We start from the raw sequence: 18,183 nt of genomic DNA, 5'->3' as shown, positions 1-18,183 counted from the left end.
ACCTTCTTATTGGCAATGAAACACCGAAGTTGCATCGGAATTAAATACAAAATGCACAATGCCGACTGAAGTACAAGAAGAGTGGCTCTTCTTACTGTCTATGTTTTGAACCATTCCAGTGACACTAGTTATAGATTCCGATGCTTCACTTCAGGTTTACTGTATCCCTTGGACCTTCTTATTGAGGACGAAACACAGGAAGTGCTTCGGAATGAAATACAAAAGGCAAAATGCCGACTTAAGTACTAGAAGACTGGCTCTTCTTACTGTCCATGTTTGAACCATTCCTGTGACACTAGTTATAGATTCCGATGCTTCACTTCAGGTTTAATGTATCCCTAGGTCCTTCTTATTGACGACGAAACATAGAAATCGAATCGGAATTAAATACAAAGGGCACAATGCCGACTTAAATACAAGAAGACTGGCTCTTCTTACTGTCTATGTTTTCAACCATTCCTCTGACACTAGTTATAGATTCCGAAGCTTCACTTCAGGTTTACTGTATCCCTTGCACCTTCGTATTGACGACGAAACACAGAAATTGCATCGGAATTAAATACAAAAGGCACAATGCCGACTTAAGTACAGGAAGACTGGCTCTTCTTACTGTCTATGTTTTCAACCATTCCTGTGACACTAGTTATAGATTCTGATGCTTCACTTCAGGTTTACTGTATCCCTCCATCCTTCTTATTGACGACTAAACACAGAAATTGCGTCGGAATGAAATGGAAAAGGCACAATTCCGACTTAAGTACAATCAGACTGGCTCTTCTTACTGTCTATGTTTTGAACCATTTCTGTGACACTAGTTATAGGTTGGGGCCCAGGAAATGACCTGGGGTGGTCTCTGCAGACATCATGAGACTCTGGCATAAAATGGGGGTGATATGCGATTACAAGAACTCAGCAAGAGAGTTCTCACAGCCTCTGTCACCTCAGTTCTCCAACTTCCTACCTACACGTGGTGCCCCTGTTAAGCCGAGCAACTCAGCGGAAGGTTGGGTAACCAACCCCAGCGGGAAACTGAGTCGGTGAGCAGATAGGAGTTGGAGGACAGTGGAAGACAACGGGAAACCACCACTGAACTATCCCAAGAAAACCCCATGTCTTGGCTCAGCTCAGAATGTTCCGGAGTTTCAAGTTCCCCGATCGGATCTCCGGGGGGAACCAGGTTGAGAGGAGCTTCACGAAGAGTAAGATGGTGCAAAGAGAAGCACTGCATAGGAACATGGAATGTAAGATCCATGTATCAAGGAAAACTAGACATAGTGAAAAGAGAAATGGAGAAAATTAACATCGACATATTGGGAATAAGTGAAATGAGGTGGACTGACATGGGAGAATTTGCTTCGGATGGCCATATGGTGTATTATTCTGGGCACGATAACAACAGAAGTAATGGAGTAGCCTTCATAGTTAGTGATAAAGTGAGAAAAGCTGTGATCGGATGCAAATATAAAAATGATAGAATGATGTCCATCAGACTTCAAGGTCAGCCCCTCAACATCACAGTAATTCAAGTTTATGCACCAACAACCGATGCTGAAAAGGAAATTATTGACCAGTTCTATGGAGATTTACAAGAATTACTACTGTCAACACCAAAAAAGGATATCGTCTTCATAGTTGGAGATTGGAATGCAAAAGTGGGAAATGAAGCTGTAGAAGGTATAACAGGGAAATATGGTCTTGGTACAACAAATGAAGCTGGACAGAGACTCCTAGAATTCTGCCAAGAAAATTCATTGATAATTACTAATACACTGTTTCAACTACCAAAACGACGCCTATATACCTGGACTTCGCCAGATGGCCAACACCGGAACCAAATTGATTACATACTTTGTAATCAGAGGTGGAAGAGCGCGGTTCAGTCAGCTACAACAAGACCTGGTGCTGACTGCGGATCAGATCATGAGCTCCTGATTGCAAAATTTCAGATGAAACTTCAGAATGTACCAAAAAGTATCCCAACTTGCAGATACGACCTTAACTCTATACCCTCCGACTATGCTGCAGAGGTACAAAACAGATTTAATGTATTACAGCTGGAGGACAAAAGCTCGCAAGAGATGTGGACAGAAGTAGCTAATACTGTCAAGGAGGCAGCAGAGAAACACATTCCCAAGAAAAGGAACAGTAAGAAGGCTAGATGGCTATCAGTTGAGGCACTGCAAGTTGCAGAAGAACGAAGGAAAGCAAAAATCAAGGGAGATAGATCAGCTATGTTTGTATTAAATAAAGATTTTCAGAAATTAGCTAGAAGAGATAAAAATATATTCTTTAATGAACAGTGCAAGGAAGTTGAAGATAGTAACGTAATGGGGAAGACAAGAGATCTTTATAAGAAAATTAGAGAAATTAAAGGAAAATTCCAGACAAAAATTGGAATGATAAAAGATAGAAACGGGAAAGATCTGAGTGAAGCGGAGGATGTTAAGGAAAGATGGGCAGAATATGTAGAAGACCTATACAAGAGAGAACTGCATCATGACAGGGCTCCTACTGCTGATGTTAATGTTAATTTAGAACTAGAGCCAGATATTTTGGAGAGCGAAATCCAGTGGGCCCTTGAAAATATGGCTGATAACAAAACTAGTGGACATGATGAAATACCAGCAGAATTGTTTAAAGTCACTGGAAAGGATGCAGTGAAAGTGCTGCACTCAATATGTCAAAAAATATGGATCACGCAGCAGTGGCCAGAAGACTGGAAAAGATCAGTATTCATCCCCATTCCAAAGAAGAAAAGTTCTAAAGAATGCTCAGATTATCGAACAATCGCACTTATTTCACATGCTAGCAAAGTTATGTTGAAAATCTTACAAAATAGACTTCGCCAATATCTAGATCGAGAGCTGCCAGAAGAACAAGCTGGATTTAGGAAAGGAAGAGGAACTAGAGATCAAATTGCTAACATTCGGTGGATTATGGAAAAAGCGAGAGAATTCCAGAAAGATGTGTACCTCTGCTTTATTGACTACGCCAAAGCCTTTGACTGCGTCGATCACAACAAATTATGGAACGTACTGAAAAACATGGGTGTACCAGATCACCTCATTCATCTGATACGGAGTTTATACCTTGACCAAGAAGCCACGGTGAGAACTATGTATGGAACAACGAAATGGATAAAGATTCAGAAAGGGGTCCGGCAAGGCTGCATACTGTCACCGTACTTATTCAATCTGTATGCAGAACATGTCATGAGGAATGCAAGGCTAGATGAAGGAGAAACAGGAATTAAAATAGCTGGAATAAATGTAAACAACCTCAGGTACGCGGATGATACGATCCTATTGGCAGAAAGTGAAGAAGATTTGAGAACACTCTTACTGAAGGTGAAAGACGAAAGTGAAAAGGCTGGTCTTATGCTGAATGTGAAGAAAACGAAAATTATGGCAACTACACCTACCAATTCGTGGGATATAGCAGGAGAAACCATGGAAGTAGTGACCACATTCAGTTATCTCGGTTCCCAGAACTCTGCTGACGGTGACTGCAGCCATGAAATCCGGAGACGCCTGTTGCTCGGTAGACAGGCGATGTCAAACCTTGACAAGGTTATAAGGTCCAGAGATATAACACTAGCAACAAAGATCCGTATTGTGAGGGCTATGGTCTTTCCAGTTGTGATGTATGGATGTGAGACCTGGACCATTAGAAAGGCTGCACGGCGAAGAATTGACTCCTTCGAATTGTGGTGTTGGAGGAAACTTCTTAGAGTTCCATGGAGTGCAAAGAGAACCAACAGATCAATTTTGGAGCAAATTAAACCAGATTTCTCCCTGGAAGGTCTAATCTTAAAACAAAAGCTGACCTACTTTAAACACACAATGCGAAGGCATGCCTCGCTGGAAAAAAACATTAATGCTGGGGAAGATTGAAGGAACTAGAAGAAGAGGACGTCAGAGGATGAGATGGATCGATGGCATCACAGAAGCAATGTGTTCCAACCTGAAAGGTCTACGGGAGAAAGTGCAAGACAGGAAAAAGTGGCGTGATTTGGTTCATGGGGTCACGAAGAGTCGGAACCGACTAAACGAATAGAGAGAGAGAGAGTTATAGGTTCCGATGCTTCACTTCATGTTAACTGTATCCCTTGGACCTTCTTATTGCGACGAAACACAGAAATTGCATCGGAATTAAATACAAATGGCAAAATGCCGACTTAAGTACAAGACGACTGGCTCTTCTTACTGTCTATATTTTGAACCATTCCTGTGACACTAGTTATGGATTCCGATGCTTCACTTCAGGTTTACTGTATCCCTTGGACCTACTTGTTGAAGACGAAACACAGAAATTGCATCGGAATTAAATACAAAAGGCACAATGCCGACTTAAGTACAAGAAGACTGACTCTTCTTACTGTCTATGTTTTGAACCATTCCTGTGTCACTAGTTATAGATTCCGATGCTTCACTTCAGGTTTACTGTATTCCTGTGACTTTCTTATAGACGATGAAACACAGAAATTGCATCGGAATTAAATACAAAAGGCACAATGAGACTTAATTACAAGAATACTCTTTCTTCTTACTGTCTATGTTTTGAACCATTCCTGTGACACTAGTTTTAGATTCCGATGCTTCACATCAGGTTAACTGTATCCCTTGGACCTTCTTATTGACGACGAAACACAGAAATTGCATCTGAATTAAATACAAACGATACAATGCCGAATTAAGTACAAGAAGACTGACTCTTCTTACTGCCTATGTTTTGAACCATTCCTGTGACACTAGTTTTAGATTCTGATGCTTCACATTAGGCTAACTGTAGCCCTTGGACCTTCTTATTGACGACGAAACACAGAAATTTCATCGGAATTAAATACAAAAGGGAAAATGCCGACATAAGTACAAGAAGACTGGCTCTTCTTACTGTCTAAGATATGAACCATTCCTGAGACACTAGTTATAGATTCCGATGCTTCACTTCAGATTTACTGCATCCCTAAGACCTTCTTATTGACGAAGAAGCACAGAAATTCATCGGAATTAAATACAAATGGTACAATGCCGAATTAAGTACAAGAAGACTGATTCTTCTTACTGCCTATGTTTTGAACCATTCTTGTGACACTAGTTATAGATTCCGATGCCTCACTTCTGGTTAAATGTATCCCTTGGACCTTCTTATTGACGACGATACACAGCAATTGCATCGGAATTAAATACAAAAGGACAATGCCGACTTAAGTACAAGAAGACTGGCTCTTCTTACTGTCTATGTTTTGAACATTTCATGTGAGACCAGTTTTTGATTCCGATGCTTCACTATATGTCTACGGTATCTCTTGGACCTTCTTATTGACGATGAAACACAGAAGTTGCATCGGAATTAAATACAAAAGGCACAATGACGACTGAAGTACAAGAAGAGTGGCTCTTCATACTGTCTATGTTTTCAACCATTCCTGTGACACTAGTTATAGATTCCGATGCTTCACTTCAGGTTTACTGTATCCGTTGGACCTTCTTATTGACGACGAAACACAGAAATTGCGTCGGAATTAAAAACAAAGAGCACAATGCCGACTTAAGTACAAGAAGACTGGCTCTTCTTAAAGTCTATGATTTGGACCGTTCCTGAGATACTAGTTATAGATTCCGAAGCTTCACTTCAGGTTTACTGTATCCCTTGCACCTTCGTATTGACGACGAAACACAGAAATTGCATCGGAACTAAATACAAAAGGTACAATGCCGAATTAAGTACAAGAAGACTGACTCTTCATACTGCATGTGTTTTAATTCATTTCTGTGAAACTAGTTATAGATTCCGATGCTTCACTTCAGGTTTACTGTATCCCTTGGGCCTTCTTATTGACGACGAAAAACAGAAATTGCATCGGAATTAATTACAAAAGGACAATGCCGACTTAAGTACAAGAAGGTTGGCTCTTCTTACTGTCTATGTCTTGAACCATTCCTGTGACTCTAGTTATTGATTCCGATGCTTCACTTCAGGTTTGCTGTATACCTTGGACCCTCTTATTGACGACGAATCACAGAAATTGCATTGGAATAAAATACAAAAGGCACAATGCCGACTTAAGTACAAGTAGTATGGCTCTTCTTACTGTCTATGTTTTGAACCATTCCTGTGACACTAGTTATGGATTCCGATGCATCACTTCAGGTTTATTGTATCCCTTGGACCTTCTTATTCACGACGAAACACAGAAATTGCATCGGAATTAAATACAAAAGGCACAATGCCGACTTAAGTCCGGGAAGACTGGCTCTTCTTACTGGCTATGTTTTGAACCATTCCTGTGACACTAGTTATAGATTCCGATGCTTCACTTCAGGTTAACTGTATCCCTTCATCCTTCTTATTGACGACTAAACACAGAAATTGCATCGGAATGAAATAGAAAAGGCACAATTCCGACTTAAGTACAAGAAGACTGGCTCTTCTTACTGTCTATATTTTGAACCATTCCTGTGACACTAGTTATGGATTCCTATGCTTCACTTCAGGTTTACTATATCCCTTGGACCTACTTGTTGAAGACGAAACACAGAAATTGCATCGGAATTAAATACAAAAGGCACAATACCGACTTAAGGACAAGAAGACTGACTCTTCTTACTGTCTATGTTTTGAACCATTCCTGTGTCACTAGTTATAGATTCCGATGCTTCACTTCAGGTTTACTGTATCCCGCTGACTTTCTTATTGACGATGAAACACAGAAATTGCATCGGAATTAAATACAAAAGGCACAATGAGACTTAATTACAAGAAGACTGGCTCTTCTTACTGTCTAAGATTTGAACCATTCCTGAGACACTAGTTATAGATTCCGATGCTTCACATCAGATTTACTGCATCCCTGGGACCTTCTTATTGACGACGAAGCACAGAAATTGCATCGGAATTAAATACAAAAGGTACAATGCCGAATTAAGTACAAGAAGACTGACTCTTCTTACTGCCTATGTTTTGAACCATTCCTGTGACACTAGTTATAGATTCCGATGCCTCACTTCTGGTTAAATGTATCCCTTGGACCTTCTTATTGACGACGATACACAGCAATTGCATCGGAATTAAATACAAAAGGACAATGCCGCCTTAAGTACAAGAAGACTGGCTCTTCTTACTGTCTATGTTTTGAACATTTCATGTAAGACCAGTTTTTGATTCCGATGCTTCACTATATGTCTACGGTATCTCTTGGACCTTCTTATTGACGATGAAACACAGAAGTTGCATCGGAATTAAATACAAAAGGCACAATGCCGACTGAAGTACAAGAAGAGTGGCTCTTCATACAGTCTATGTTTTGAACCATTCCTGTGACACTAGTTATAGATTCCGATGCCTCACATTAGGTTAACTGTAGCCCTTGGACCTTCTTATTGACGACGAAACACAGAAATTTCATCGGAATTAAATACAAAAGGGAAAATGCCGACTTAAGTACAAGAAGACTGGCTCTTCTTACTGTCTAAGATATGAACCATTCCTGCGACACTAGTTATAGATTCCGATGCTTCACTTCAGATTTACTGCATCCCTAAGACCTTCTTATTGACGACGAAGCACAGAAATTCATCGGAATTAAATACAAATGGTACAATGCCGAATTAAGTACAAGAAGACTGATTCTTCTTACTGCCTATGTTTTGAACCATTCTTGTGACACTAGTTATAGATTCCGATGCCTCACTTCTGGTTAAATGTATCCCTTGGACCTTCTTATTGACGACGATACACAGCAATTGCATCGGAATTAAATACAAAAGGACAATGCCGACTTAAGTACAAGAAGACTGGCTCTTCTTACTGTCTATGTTTTGAACATTTCATGTGAGACCAGTTTTTGATTCCGATGCTTCACAATATGTCTACGGTATCTCTTGGACCTTCTTATTGACGATGAAACACAGAAGTTGCATCGGAATTAAATACAAAAGGCACAATGACGACTGAAGTACAAGAAGAGTGGCTCTTCATACTGTCTATGTTTTCAACCATTCCTGTGACACTAGTTATAGATTCCGATGCTTCACTTCAGGTTTACTGTATCCATTGGACCTTCTTATTGACGACGAAACACAGAAATTGCGTCGGAATTAAAAACAAAGAGCACAATGCCGACTTAAGTACAAGAAGTCTGGCTCTTCTTAATGTCTATGATTTGAACCATTCCTGAGATACTAGTTATAGATTCCGAAGCTTCACTTCAGGTTTACTGTATCCCTTGCACCTTCGTATTGACGACGAAACACAGAAATTGCATCGGAACTAAATACAAAAGTTACAATGCCGAATTAAGTACAAGAAGACTGACTCTTCATACTGCATGTGTTTTAAACCATTTCTGTGAAACTAGTTATAGATTCCGATGCTTCACTTCAGGTTTGCTGTATACCTTGGACCCTCTTATTGACGACGAATCAGAGAAATTGCGTTGGAATAAAATACAAAAGGCACAATGCCGACTTAAGTACAAGTAGTATGGCTCTTCTTACTGTCTATGTTTTGAACCATTCCTGTGACACTAGTTATGGATTCCGATGCATCACTTCAGGTTTACTGTATCCCTTGGACCTTCTTATTGACGACGAAACACAGAAATTGCATCGGAATTAAATACAAAAGGCACAATGCCGACTTAAGTCCGGGAAGACTGGCTCTTCTTACTGGCTATGTTTTGAACCATTCCTGTGACACTAGTTATAGATTCCGATGCTTCACTTCAGGTTTACTGTATCCCTTCATCCTTCTTATTGACGACTAAACACAGAAATTGCATCGGAATGAAATAGAAAAGGCACAATTCCGACTTAAGTACAAGAAGACTGGCTCTTCTTACTGTCTATATTTTGAACCATTCCTGTGACACTAGTTATGGATTCCTATGCTTCACTTCAGGTTTCCTATATCCCTTGGACCTACTTGTTGAAGACGAAACACAGAAATTGCATCGGAATTAAATACAAAAGGCACAATACCGACTTAAGTACAAGATAACTGACTCTTCTTACTGTCTATGTTTTGAACCATTCCTGTGACACTAGTTATAGATTCCGATGCCTCACTTCTGGTTAAATGTATCCCTTGGACCTTCTTATTGACGACGATACACAGCAATTGCATCGGAATTAAATACAAAAGGACAATGCCGCCTTAAGTACAAGAAGACTGGCTCTTCTTACTGTCTATGTTTTGAACATTTCATTTAAGACCAGTTTTTGATTCCGATGCTTCACTATATGTCTACGGTATCTCTTGGACCTTCTTATTGACGATGAAACACAGAAGTTGCATCGGAATTAAATACAAAAGGCACAATGCCGACTGAAGTACAAGAAGAGTGGCTCTTCATACAGTCTATGTTTTGAACCATTCCAGTGACACTAGTTATAGATTCCGATGCTTCACTTCAGGTTTACTGTATCCCTTGGACCTTCGTATTGAGGACGAAAAACAGGAATTGCTTCGGAATGAAATACAAAAGGCAAAATGCCGACTTAAGTACAAGAAGACTGGCTCTTCTTACTGTCCATGTTTGAACCATTCCTGTGACACTAGTTATAGATTCCGATGCTTCACTTCAGGTTTATTGTATCCCTAGGTCCTTCTTATTGACGACGAAACACAGAAATTGAATCGGAATTAAATACAAAGGGCACATTGCCGACTTAAATACAAGAAGACTGGCTCTTCTTCCTGTCTATGTTTTCAACCATTCCTGTGACACTAGTTATAGATTCCGATGCTTCACTTCAGGTTTACTGTATCCGTTGGACCTTCTTATTGACGACGAAACACAGAAATTGCATCAGAATTAAAAACAAAGGGCACAATGCCGACTTAAGTACAAGAAGACTGGCTCTTCTTAATGTCTATGATTTGAACCATTCCTGAGACACTAGTTATAGATTCCGAAGCTTCAGTTCAGGTTTACTGTATCCCTTGCACCTTCGTATTGACGACGAAACACAGAAATTGAATCGGAACTAAATACAAAAGGTACAGTGCCGAATTAAGTACAAGAAGACTGACTCTTCTTACTGCATGTGTTTTGAACCATTTCTGTGACACTAGTTATAGATTCCGATGCTTCACTTCAAGTTTACTGTATCCCTTGGACCTTCTTATTGACGACGAAACACAGAGACTGCATCGGAATTAATTACAAAAGCACAATGCCGACTTAAGTACAAGAAGATTGGCTCTTCTTACTGTCTATGTCTTGAACCATTCCTGTGACTCTAGTTATTGATTCCGATGCTTCACTTCAGGTTTGCTGTATACCTTGGACCCTCTTATTGACGACGAATAACAGAAATTGCATCGGAATTAAATCCAAAAGGCACAATGCCGACTTAAGTACAAGAAGACTGGCTCTTCTTATTGTCTATGTTTTGAACCTTTCCTGTGACACTAGTTATAGATTCCGATGCTTCACTTCAGGTTTACTGTATCCCTTCATCCTTCTTATTGACGACTAAACACAGAAATTGCATCGGAATGAAATAGAAAAGGCACAATTCCGACTTAAGTACAAGAAGACTGGCTCTTCTTACTGTCTATATTTTGAACCATTCCTGTGACACTAGTTATGGATTCCTATGCTTCACTTCAGGTTTACTATATCCCTTGGACCTACTTGTTGAAGACGAAACACAGAAATTGCATCGGAATTAAATACAAAAGGCACAATACCGACTTAAGTACAAGAAGACTGACTCTTCTTACTGTCTATGTTTTGAACCATTCCTGTGTCACTAGTTATAGATTCCGATGCTTCACTTCAGGTTTACTGTATCCCGCTGACTTTCTTATTGACGATGAAACACAGAAATTGCATCGGAATTAAATACAAAAGGCACAATGAGACTTAATTACAAGAAGACTGGCTCTTCTTACTGTCTAAGATTTGAACCATTCCTGAGACACTAGTTATAGATTCCGATGCTTCACTTCAGATTTACTGCATCCCTGGGACCTTCTTATTGACGACGAAGCACAGAAATTGCATCGGAATTAAATACAAAAGGTACAATGCCGAATTAAGTACAAGAAGACTGACTCTTCTTACTGCCTATGTTTTGAACCATTCCTGTGACACTAGTTATAGATTCCGATGCCTCACTTCTGGTTAAATGTATCCCTTGGACCTTCTTATTGACGACGATACACAGCAATTGCATCGGAATTAAATACAAAAGGACAATGCCGCCTTAAGTACAAGAAGACTGGCTCTTCTTACTGTCTATGTTTTGAACATTTCATGTAAGACCAGTTTTTGATTCCGATGCTTCACTATATGTCTACGGTATCTCTTGGACCTTCTTATTGACGATGAAACACAGAAGTTGCATCGGAATTAAATACAAAAGGCACAATGACGACTGAAGTACAAGAAGAGTGGCTCTTCATACTGTCTATGTTTTCAACCATTCCTGTGACACTAGTTATAGATTCCGATGCTTCACTTCAGGTTTACTGTATCCATTGGACCTTCTTATTGACGACGAAACACAGAAATTGCGTCGGAATTAAAAACAAAGAGCACAATGCCGACTTAAGTACAAGAAGACTGGCTCTTCTTAATGTCTATGATTTGAACCATTCCTGAGATACTAGTTATAGATTCCGAAGCTTCACTTCAGGTTTACTGTATCCCTTGCACCTTCGTATTGACGACGAAACACAGAAATTGCATCGGAACTAAATACAAAAGTTACAATGCCGAATTAAGTACAAGAAGACTGACTCTTCATACTGCATGTGTTTTAAACCATTTCTGTGAAACTAGTTATAGATTCCGATGCATCACTTCAGGTTTACTGTATCCCTTGGACCTTCTTATTGACGACGAAAAACAGAAATTGCATCGGAATTAATTACAAAAGGACAATGCCGACTTAAGTACAAGAAGGTTGGCTCTTCTTACTGTCTATGTCTTGAACCATTCCTGTGACTCTAGTTATTGATTCCGATGCTTCACTTCAGGTTTGCTGTATACCTTGGACCCTCTTATTGACGACGAATCAGAGAAATTGCGTTGGAATAAAATACAAAAGGCACAATGCCGACTTAAGTACAAGTAGTATGGCTCTTCTTACTGTCTATGTTTTGAACCATTCCTGTGACACTAGTTATGGATTCCGATGCATCACTTCAGGTTTACTGTATCCCTTGGACCTTCTTATTGACGACGAAACACAGAAATTGCATCGGAATTAAATACAGAAGGCACAATGCCGACTTAAGTCCGGGAAGACTGGCTCTTCTTACTGGCTAAGTTTTGAACCATTCCTGTGACACTAGTTATAGATTCCGATGCTTCACTTCAGGTTTACTGTATCCCTTCATCCTTCTTATTGACGACTAAACACAGAAATTACATCGGAATGAAATACAAAAGGCACAATACCGACTTAAGTACAAGAAGACTGACTCTTCTTACTGTCTATGTTTTGAACCATTCCTGTGTCACTAGTTATAGATTCCGATGCTTCACTTCAGGTTTACTGTATCCCGCTGACTTTCTTATAGACGATGAAACACAGAAACTGCATCGGGATTAAATACAAAAGGCACAATGAGACTTAATTACAAGAAGACTGGCTCTTTTTACTGTCTAAGATTTGAACCATTCCTGAGACACTAATTATAGATTCCGATGCTTCACTTCAGATTTACTGCATCCCTGGGACCTTCTTATTGACGACGAAGCACAGAAATTGCATCGGAATTAAATACAAAAGGTACAATGCCGAATTAAGTACAAGAAGACTGACTCTTCTTACTGCCTATGTTTTGAATCATTCCTGTGACACTAGTTATAGATTCCGATGCCTCACTTCTGGTTAAATGTATCCCTTGGACCTTCTTATTGACGACGATACACAGCAATTGCATCGGAATTAAATACAAAAGGACAATGCCGCCTTAAGTACAAGAAGACTGGCTCTTCTTACTGTCTATGTTTTGAACATTTCATGTAAGACCAGTTTTTGATTCCGATGCTTCACTATATGTCTACGGTATCTCTTGGACCTTCTTATTGACGATGAAACACAGAAGTTGCATCGGAATTAAATACAAAAGGCACAATGCCGACTGAAGTACAAGAAGAGTGGCTCTTCATACAGTCTATGTTTTGAACCATTCCAGTGACACTAGTTATAGATTCCGATGCTTCACTTCAGGTTAACTGTATCCCTTGGACCTTCGTATTGAGGACGAAAAACAGGAATTGCTTCGGAATGAAATACAAAAGGCAAAATGCCGACTTAAGTACAAGAAGACTGGCTCTTCTTACTGTCCATGTTTGAACCATTCCTGTGACACTAGTTATAGATTCCGATGCTTCACTTCAGGTTTAATGTATCCCTAGGTCCTTCTTATTGACGACGAAACACAGAAATTGAATCGGAATTAAATACAAAGGGCACATTGCCGACTTAAATACAAGAAGACTGGCTCTTCTTCCTGTCTATGTTTTCAACCATTCCTGTGACACTAGTTATAGATTCCGATGCTTCACTTCAGGTTTACTGTATCCGTTGGACCTTCTTATTGACGACGAAACACAGAAATTGCATCAGAATTAAAAACAAAGGGCACAATGCCGACTTAAGTACAAGAAGACTGGCTCTTCTTAATGTCTATGATTTGAACCATTCCTGAGACACTAGTTATAGATTCCGAAGCTTCAGTTCAGGTTTACTGTATCCCTTGCACCTTCGTATTGACGACGAAACACAGAAATTGAATCGGAACTAAATACAAAAGGTACAGTGCCGAATTAAGTACAAGAAGACTGACTCTTCTTACTGCATGTGTTTTGAACCATTTCTGTGACACTAGTTATAGATTCCGATGCTTCACTTCAAGTTTACTGTATCCCTTGGACCTTCTTATTGACGACGAAACACAGAGATTGCATCGGAATTAATTACAAAAGCACAATGCCGACTTAAGTACAAGAAGATTGGCTCTTCTTACTGTCTATGTCTTGAACCATTCCTGTGACTCTAGTTATTGATTCCGATGCTTCACTTCAGGTTTGCTGTATACCTTGGACCCTCTTATTGACGACGAATAACAGAAATTGCATCGGAATTAAATCCAAAAGGCACAATGCCGACTTAAGTACAAGAAGACTGGCTCTTCTTATTGTCTATGTTTTGAACCTTTCCTGTGACATTAGTTATAGCTTCCGATGCTTCACATCAGGTTTACTGTATCCCTTCGACCTTCTTATTGACGACGAAATACAGAAATTGCATCGGAATTAAATACAAAAGGCTCAATGCCGACTTAAGTACGGGAAGACTGGCTCTTCTTACCGTCAATGTTTGGAACCATTCCTGTGACACTAGTTATAGATTCCGATGCTTCACTTCAGGTTTACTGTATCCCATTAACCTTCTTATTGACGAAGAAACACAGATATTGCATCGGAATTAAATAGAAAAGGCATGATGCCGACTTAAGTAGAAGAAGACTGCCTCTTCTTACTGTCTATGTTTTGAACCATTTCTGTGACACTAGTTATAGATTCCGATGCTTTACCTCAGGTTTACTGTATCCTTTGGAACTTCTTATTGACGACGAAACACAGAAATTGCATTGGAATTAAATACTAAAGGCCTAATGCCCACTTAAGTACAAGACGACTAGCTCTTCTTACTCTCTATGTTTTAAACTATTCCTGTGACACTAGTAATAGGTTCCGATGCTTCACTTCAGGTTTACTGTATCCCTTGGACCTTCTGATTGCGACGAAACACAGAAATTGCATCGGAATTAAATACAAAAGGCACAATGCCGACTTAAGTGCAAGAAGAATGGCTCTTCTTACTGTCTATAGTTTGAACCATTCCTGTGACACTAGTTATAAATTCCGATGCTTCACTTCAGGTTTACTGTATCGCTTGGACCTACTTATTGAAGACGAAACACAGAAATTGCATAGGAATTAAATACAAAAGGCACAATGCCGACTTAAGTACAAGAAGACTGACTCTTCTTACTGTCTATGTTTTGAACCATTCCTGTGACACTAGTTATAGATTCCGATGCTTCACTTCAGGTTTACTGTATCCCTCTGACTTTCTTATAGACGATGAAACACAGAAATTGCATCGGAATTAAATAAAAATGGCACAATGAGACTTAAGTACAAGAAGACTGGCTCTTCTTACTGTCTATGTTTTGAACCATTCCAGTGACACTAGTTATAGATTCCGATGCTTCACTTCTGGTTAACTGTATCACTTGGACCTTCTTATTGACGACGAAACACAGCAATTGCATCGGAATCAAATACATAAGGACAATGCCGACTTAAGTACAAGAAGACTGGCGCTTCTTACTGTCTATGTTTTGAACCATTTCTGTGACACTAGTTTTAGATTCCTATGCTTCACTTCACGTTTACTGTATCCCTTGGAGCCTCTTATTGATGACGAAACACAGAAATTGCATCGGAATTAAATACAAAAGACACAATGCCGACTTAAGTACAAGAAGACTGACTCTTCTTACTGACTATGTTTTGAACATTTCCTGTGAGACCAGTATTAAATTCCGATGCTTCACTATATGTTTACTGTATCCTGTGGACCTTCTTATTGACGATGAAACACAGAAATTGCATCGGAATAAAATACAAAAGGCACAATGCCGACTTAAGTACAAGAAGTGTTGCTCTTCTTACTGTCTATGTTTTGAACCATTCCTGTGACACTAGTTATAGATTCCGATGCTTCACTTCAGGTTTACTGTATCCCTTGGACGTTCTTATTGACGACGAAACACAGAAATTGCATTGGAATTAAATACTAAAGGCCCAATGCCGACTTAAGTACAAGACGACTAGCTCTTCTTACTCTCTATGCTTTGAACTATTCCTGTGACACTAGTTATAGGTTTCGATGCTTCACTTCAGGTTAACTGTATCCCTTGGACCTTCTTATTGTGACGAAACACAGAAATTGCATCATAATTAATTACAAAAGGCACAATGCCGACTTAAGTACAAGAAGACTGGCTCTTCTTACTGTCTATATTTTGGACCATTCCTGTGACACTAGTTATGGATTCCGATGCTTCACTTCAGGTTTACTGTATCCCTTGGACCTACTTGTTGAAGACGAAACACAGAAATTCCATCGGAATTAAATACAAAAGGCACAATGCCGACTTAAGTACAAGAAGACTGACTCTTTTTACTGTCTATGTTTTGAACCATTCCTGTGTCACTAGTTATAGATTCCGATGCTTCACTTCAGGTTAACTGTATCCCTGTGACTTTCTTATAGACGATGAAACACAGAAATTGCATCGGAATTAAATACAAAAGGCACAATGAGACTTAATTACAAGAAGACTGGCTCTTCTTACTGTCTATGATTTGAACCATTCCTGTGAAACTAGTTCTAGATTCCGATGCTTCACATCAGGTTAACTGTATCCCTTCGACCTTCATATTGACGACGAAACCCAGAAATTGCATCGGAATTAAATACAAAACATACAATGCCGAATTAAGTACAAGAAGACTGACTCTTCTTACTGCCTATGTTTTGAACCATTCCTGTGACACTAGTTATAGATTCCGATGCTTCACATCAGGTTAACTGTAGCCCTTGGACCTTCTTATTGACGACGAAACACAGAAATTTCATCGCAATTAAATACAGAAGGGAAAATGCCGACTTAAGTGCAAGGAGACTGGCACTTCTTACTGTCTAAGATTTGAACCATTCCTGAGACACTAGTTATAGATTCCGATGCTTCACTTCAGATTTACTGCATCCCTTGGACCTTCTTATTGACGACGAAGCACAGAAATCGCATCGGAATTAAATACAAAAGGTACAATGCCGAATTAAGTACAAGAAGATTGACTCTTCTTACTGCCAATGTTTTGAACCATTCCAGTGACACTAGTTATAGATTCCGATGCCTCACTTCTGGTTAAATGTATACCTTGGACCTTCTTATTGACAACGATACACAGCAATTGCATCGGAATTAAATACAAAAGGACAATGCCGACTTAAGTACAAGAAGACTGGCTCTTCTTACTGTCTATGTTTTGAACATTTCATGTGAGACCAGTTTTTGATTCCGATGCTTCACTATATGTCTACGGTATCTCTTGGACCTTCTTATTGACGATGAAACACAGAAGTTGCATCGGAATTAAATACAAAAGGCACAATGCCGACTGAAGTACAAGAAGAGTGGCTCTTCATACTGTCTATGTTTTGAACCATTCCAGTGACACTAGTTATAGATTCCGATGCTTCACTTCTGGTTTACTGTATCCCTTGGACCTTCTTATTGACGATGAAACACAGAAATTGCATCGGAATTAAATACAAAAGGCACAATGCCGAATTAAGTACAAGAAGACTGACTCTTCTTACTGCATGTGTTTTGAACCATTTCTGTGACACTAGTTATAGATTCCGATGCTTCACTTCAGGTTTACTGTATCCCTTGGACCTTCTTATTGACGACGAAACACAGAAATTGAATCGGAATTAAATACAAAGGGCACAATACCGACTTAAATACATGAAGACTGGCTGTTCTTACTGTCTATGTTTTCAACCATTCCTGTGACACTGGTTATAGTTTCCGATGCTTCACTTCAGGTTTACTGTATCTATTGGACCTTCTTATTGACGACGAAACACAGAAATTGCATCGGAATTAAAAACAAAGAGCACAATGCCGACTTAAGTACAATAAGACTGGCTCTTCTTAATGTCTATGATTTGAACCATTCCTGAGATACTAGTTATAGATTCCGAAGCTTCACTTCAGGTTTACTGTATCCCTTGCACCATCGTATTGACGACGAAACACAGAGATAGCATCGGAACTAAATACAAAAGGTACAATGCCGAATTAAGTACAAGAAGACTGACTCTTCTTACTGCATGTGTTTTGAACCATTTCTGTGACACTAGTTATAGATTCCGATGCTTCACTTCAGGTTTACTGTATCCCTTGGACCTTCTTATTGACGACGAAACACAGAGATTGCATCGGAATTAATTACAAAAGGATAATGCCGACTTAAGTACAAGAAGATTGGCTCTTCATACTGTCTATGTCTTGAACCATTCCTGATACTCTAGTTATTGATTCCGATGCTTCACTTCAGGTTTGCTGTAT

General features: G+C 39.4%; 1 protein-coding gene across 1 annotated transcript in view; it reads left to right on the top strand.

The window, feature by feature from the left end:
* Positions 1 to 882: 882 nt before the first annotated feature.
* The window catches only part of LOC126442627 (craniofacial development protein 2-like), a 144,732-nt gene continuing 127,431 nt past the window's right edge, over positions 883 to 18,183 (top strand). The window contains exons 1-2 of the mRNA XM_050090714.1: positions 883 to 1,008; positions 1,203 to 1,971. Of these exons, the coding sequence (XP_049946671.1) occupies positions 883 to 1,008; positions 1,203 to 1,971 (895 nt within the window). The remainder of the gene's footprint in view (positions 1,009 to 1,202; positions 1,972 to 18,183) is intronic.

Source organism: Schistocerca serialis, unplaced genomic scaffold, assembly GCF_023864345.2.
Source record: "Schistocerca serialis cubense isolate TAMUIC-IGC-003099 unplaced genomic scaffold, iqSchSeri2.2 HiC_scaffold_1393, whole genome shotgun sequence".
NCBI classification, from domain to species: Eukaryota; Metazoa; Arthropoda; class Insecta; order Orthoptera; family Acrididae; genus Schistocerca; species Schistocerca serialis.
Note: the sequence above shows the minus strand (reverse complement) of the source record. Positions and strands in the feature narration are given on the sequence as shown.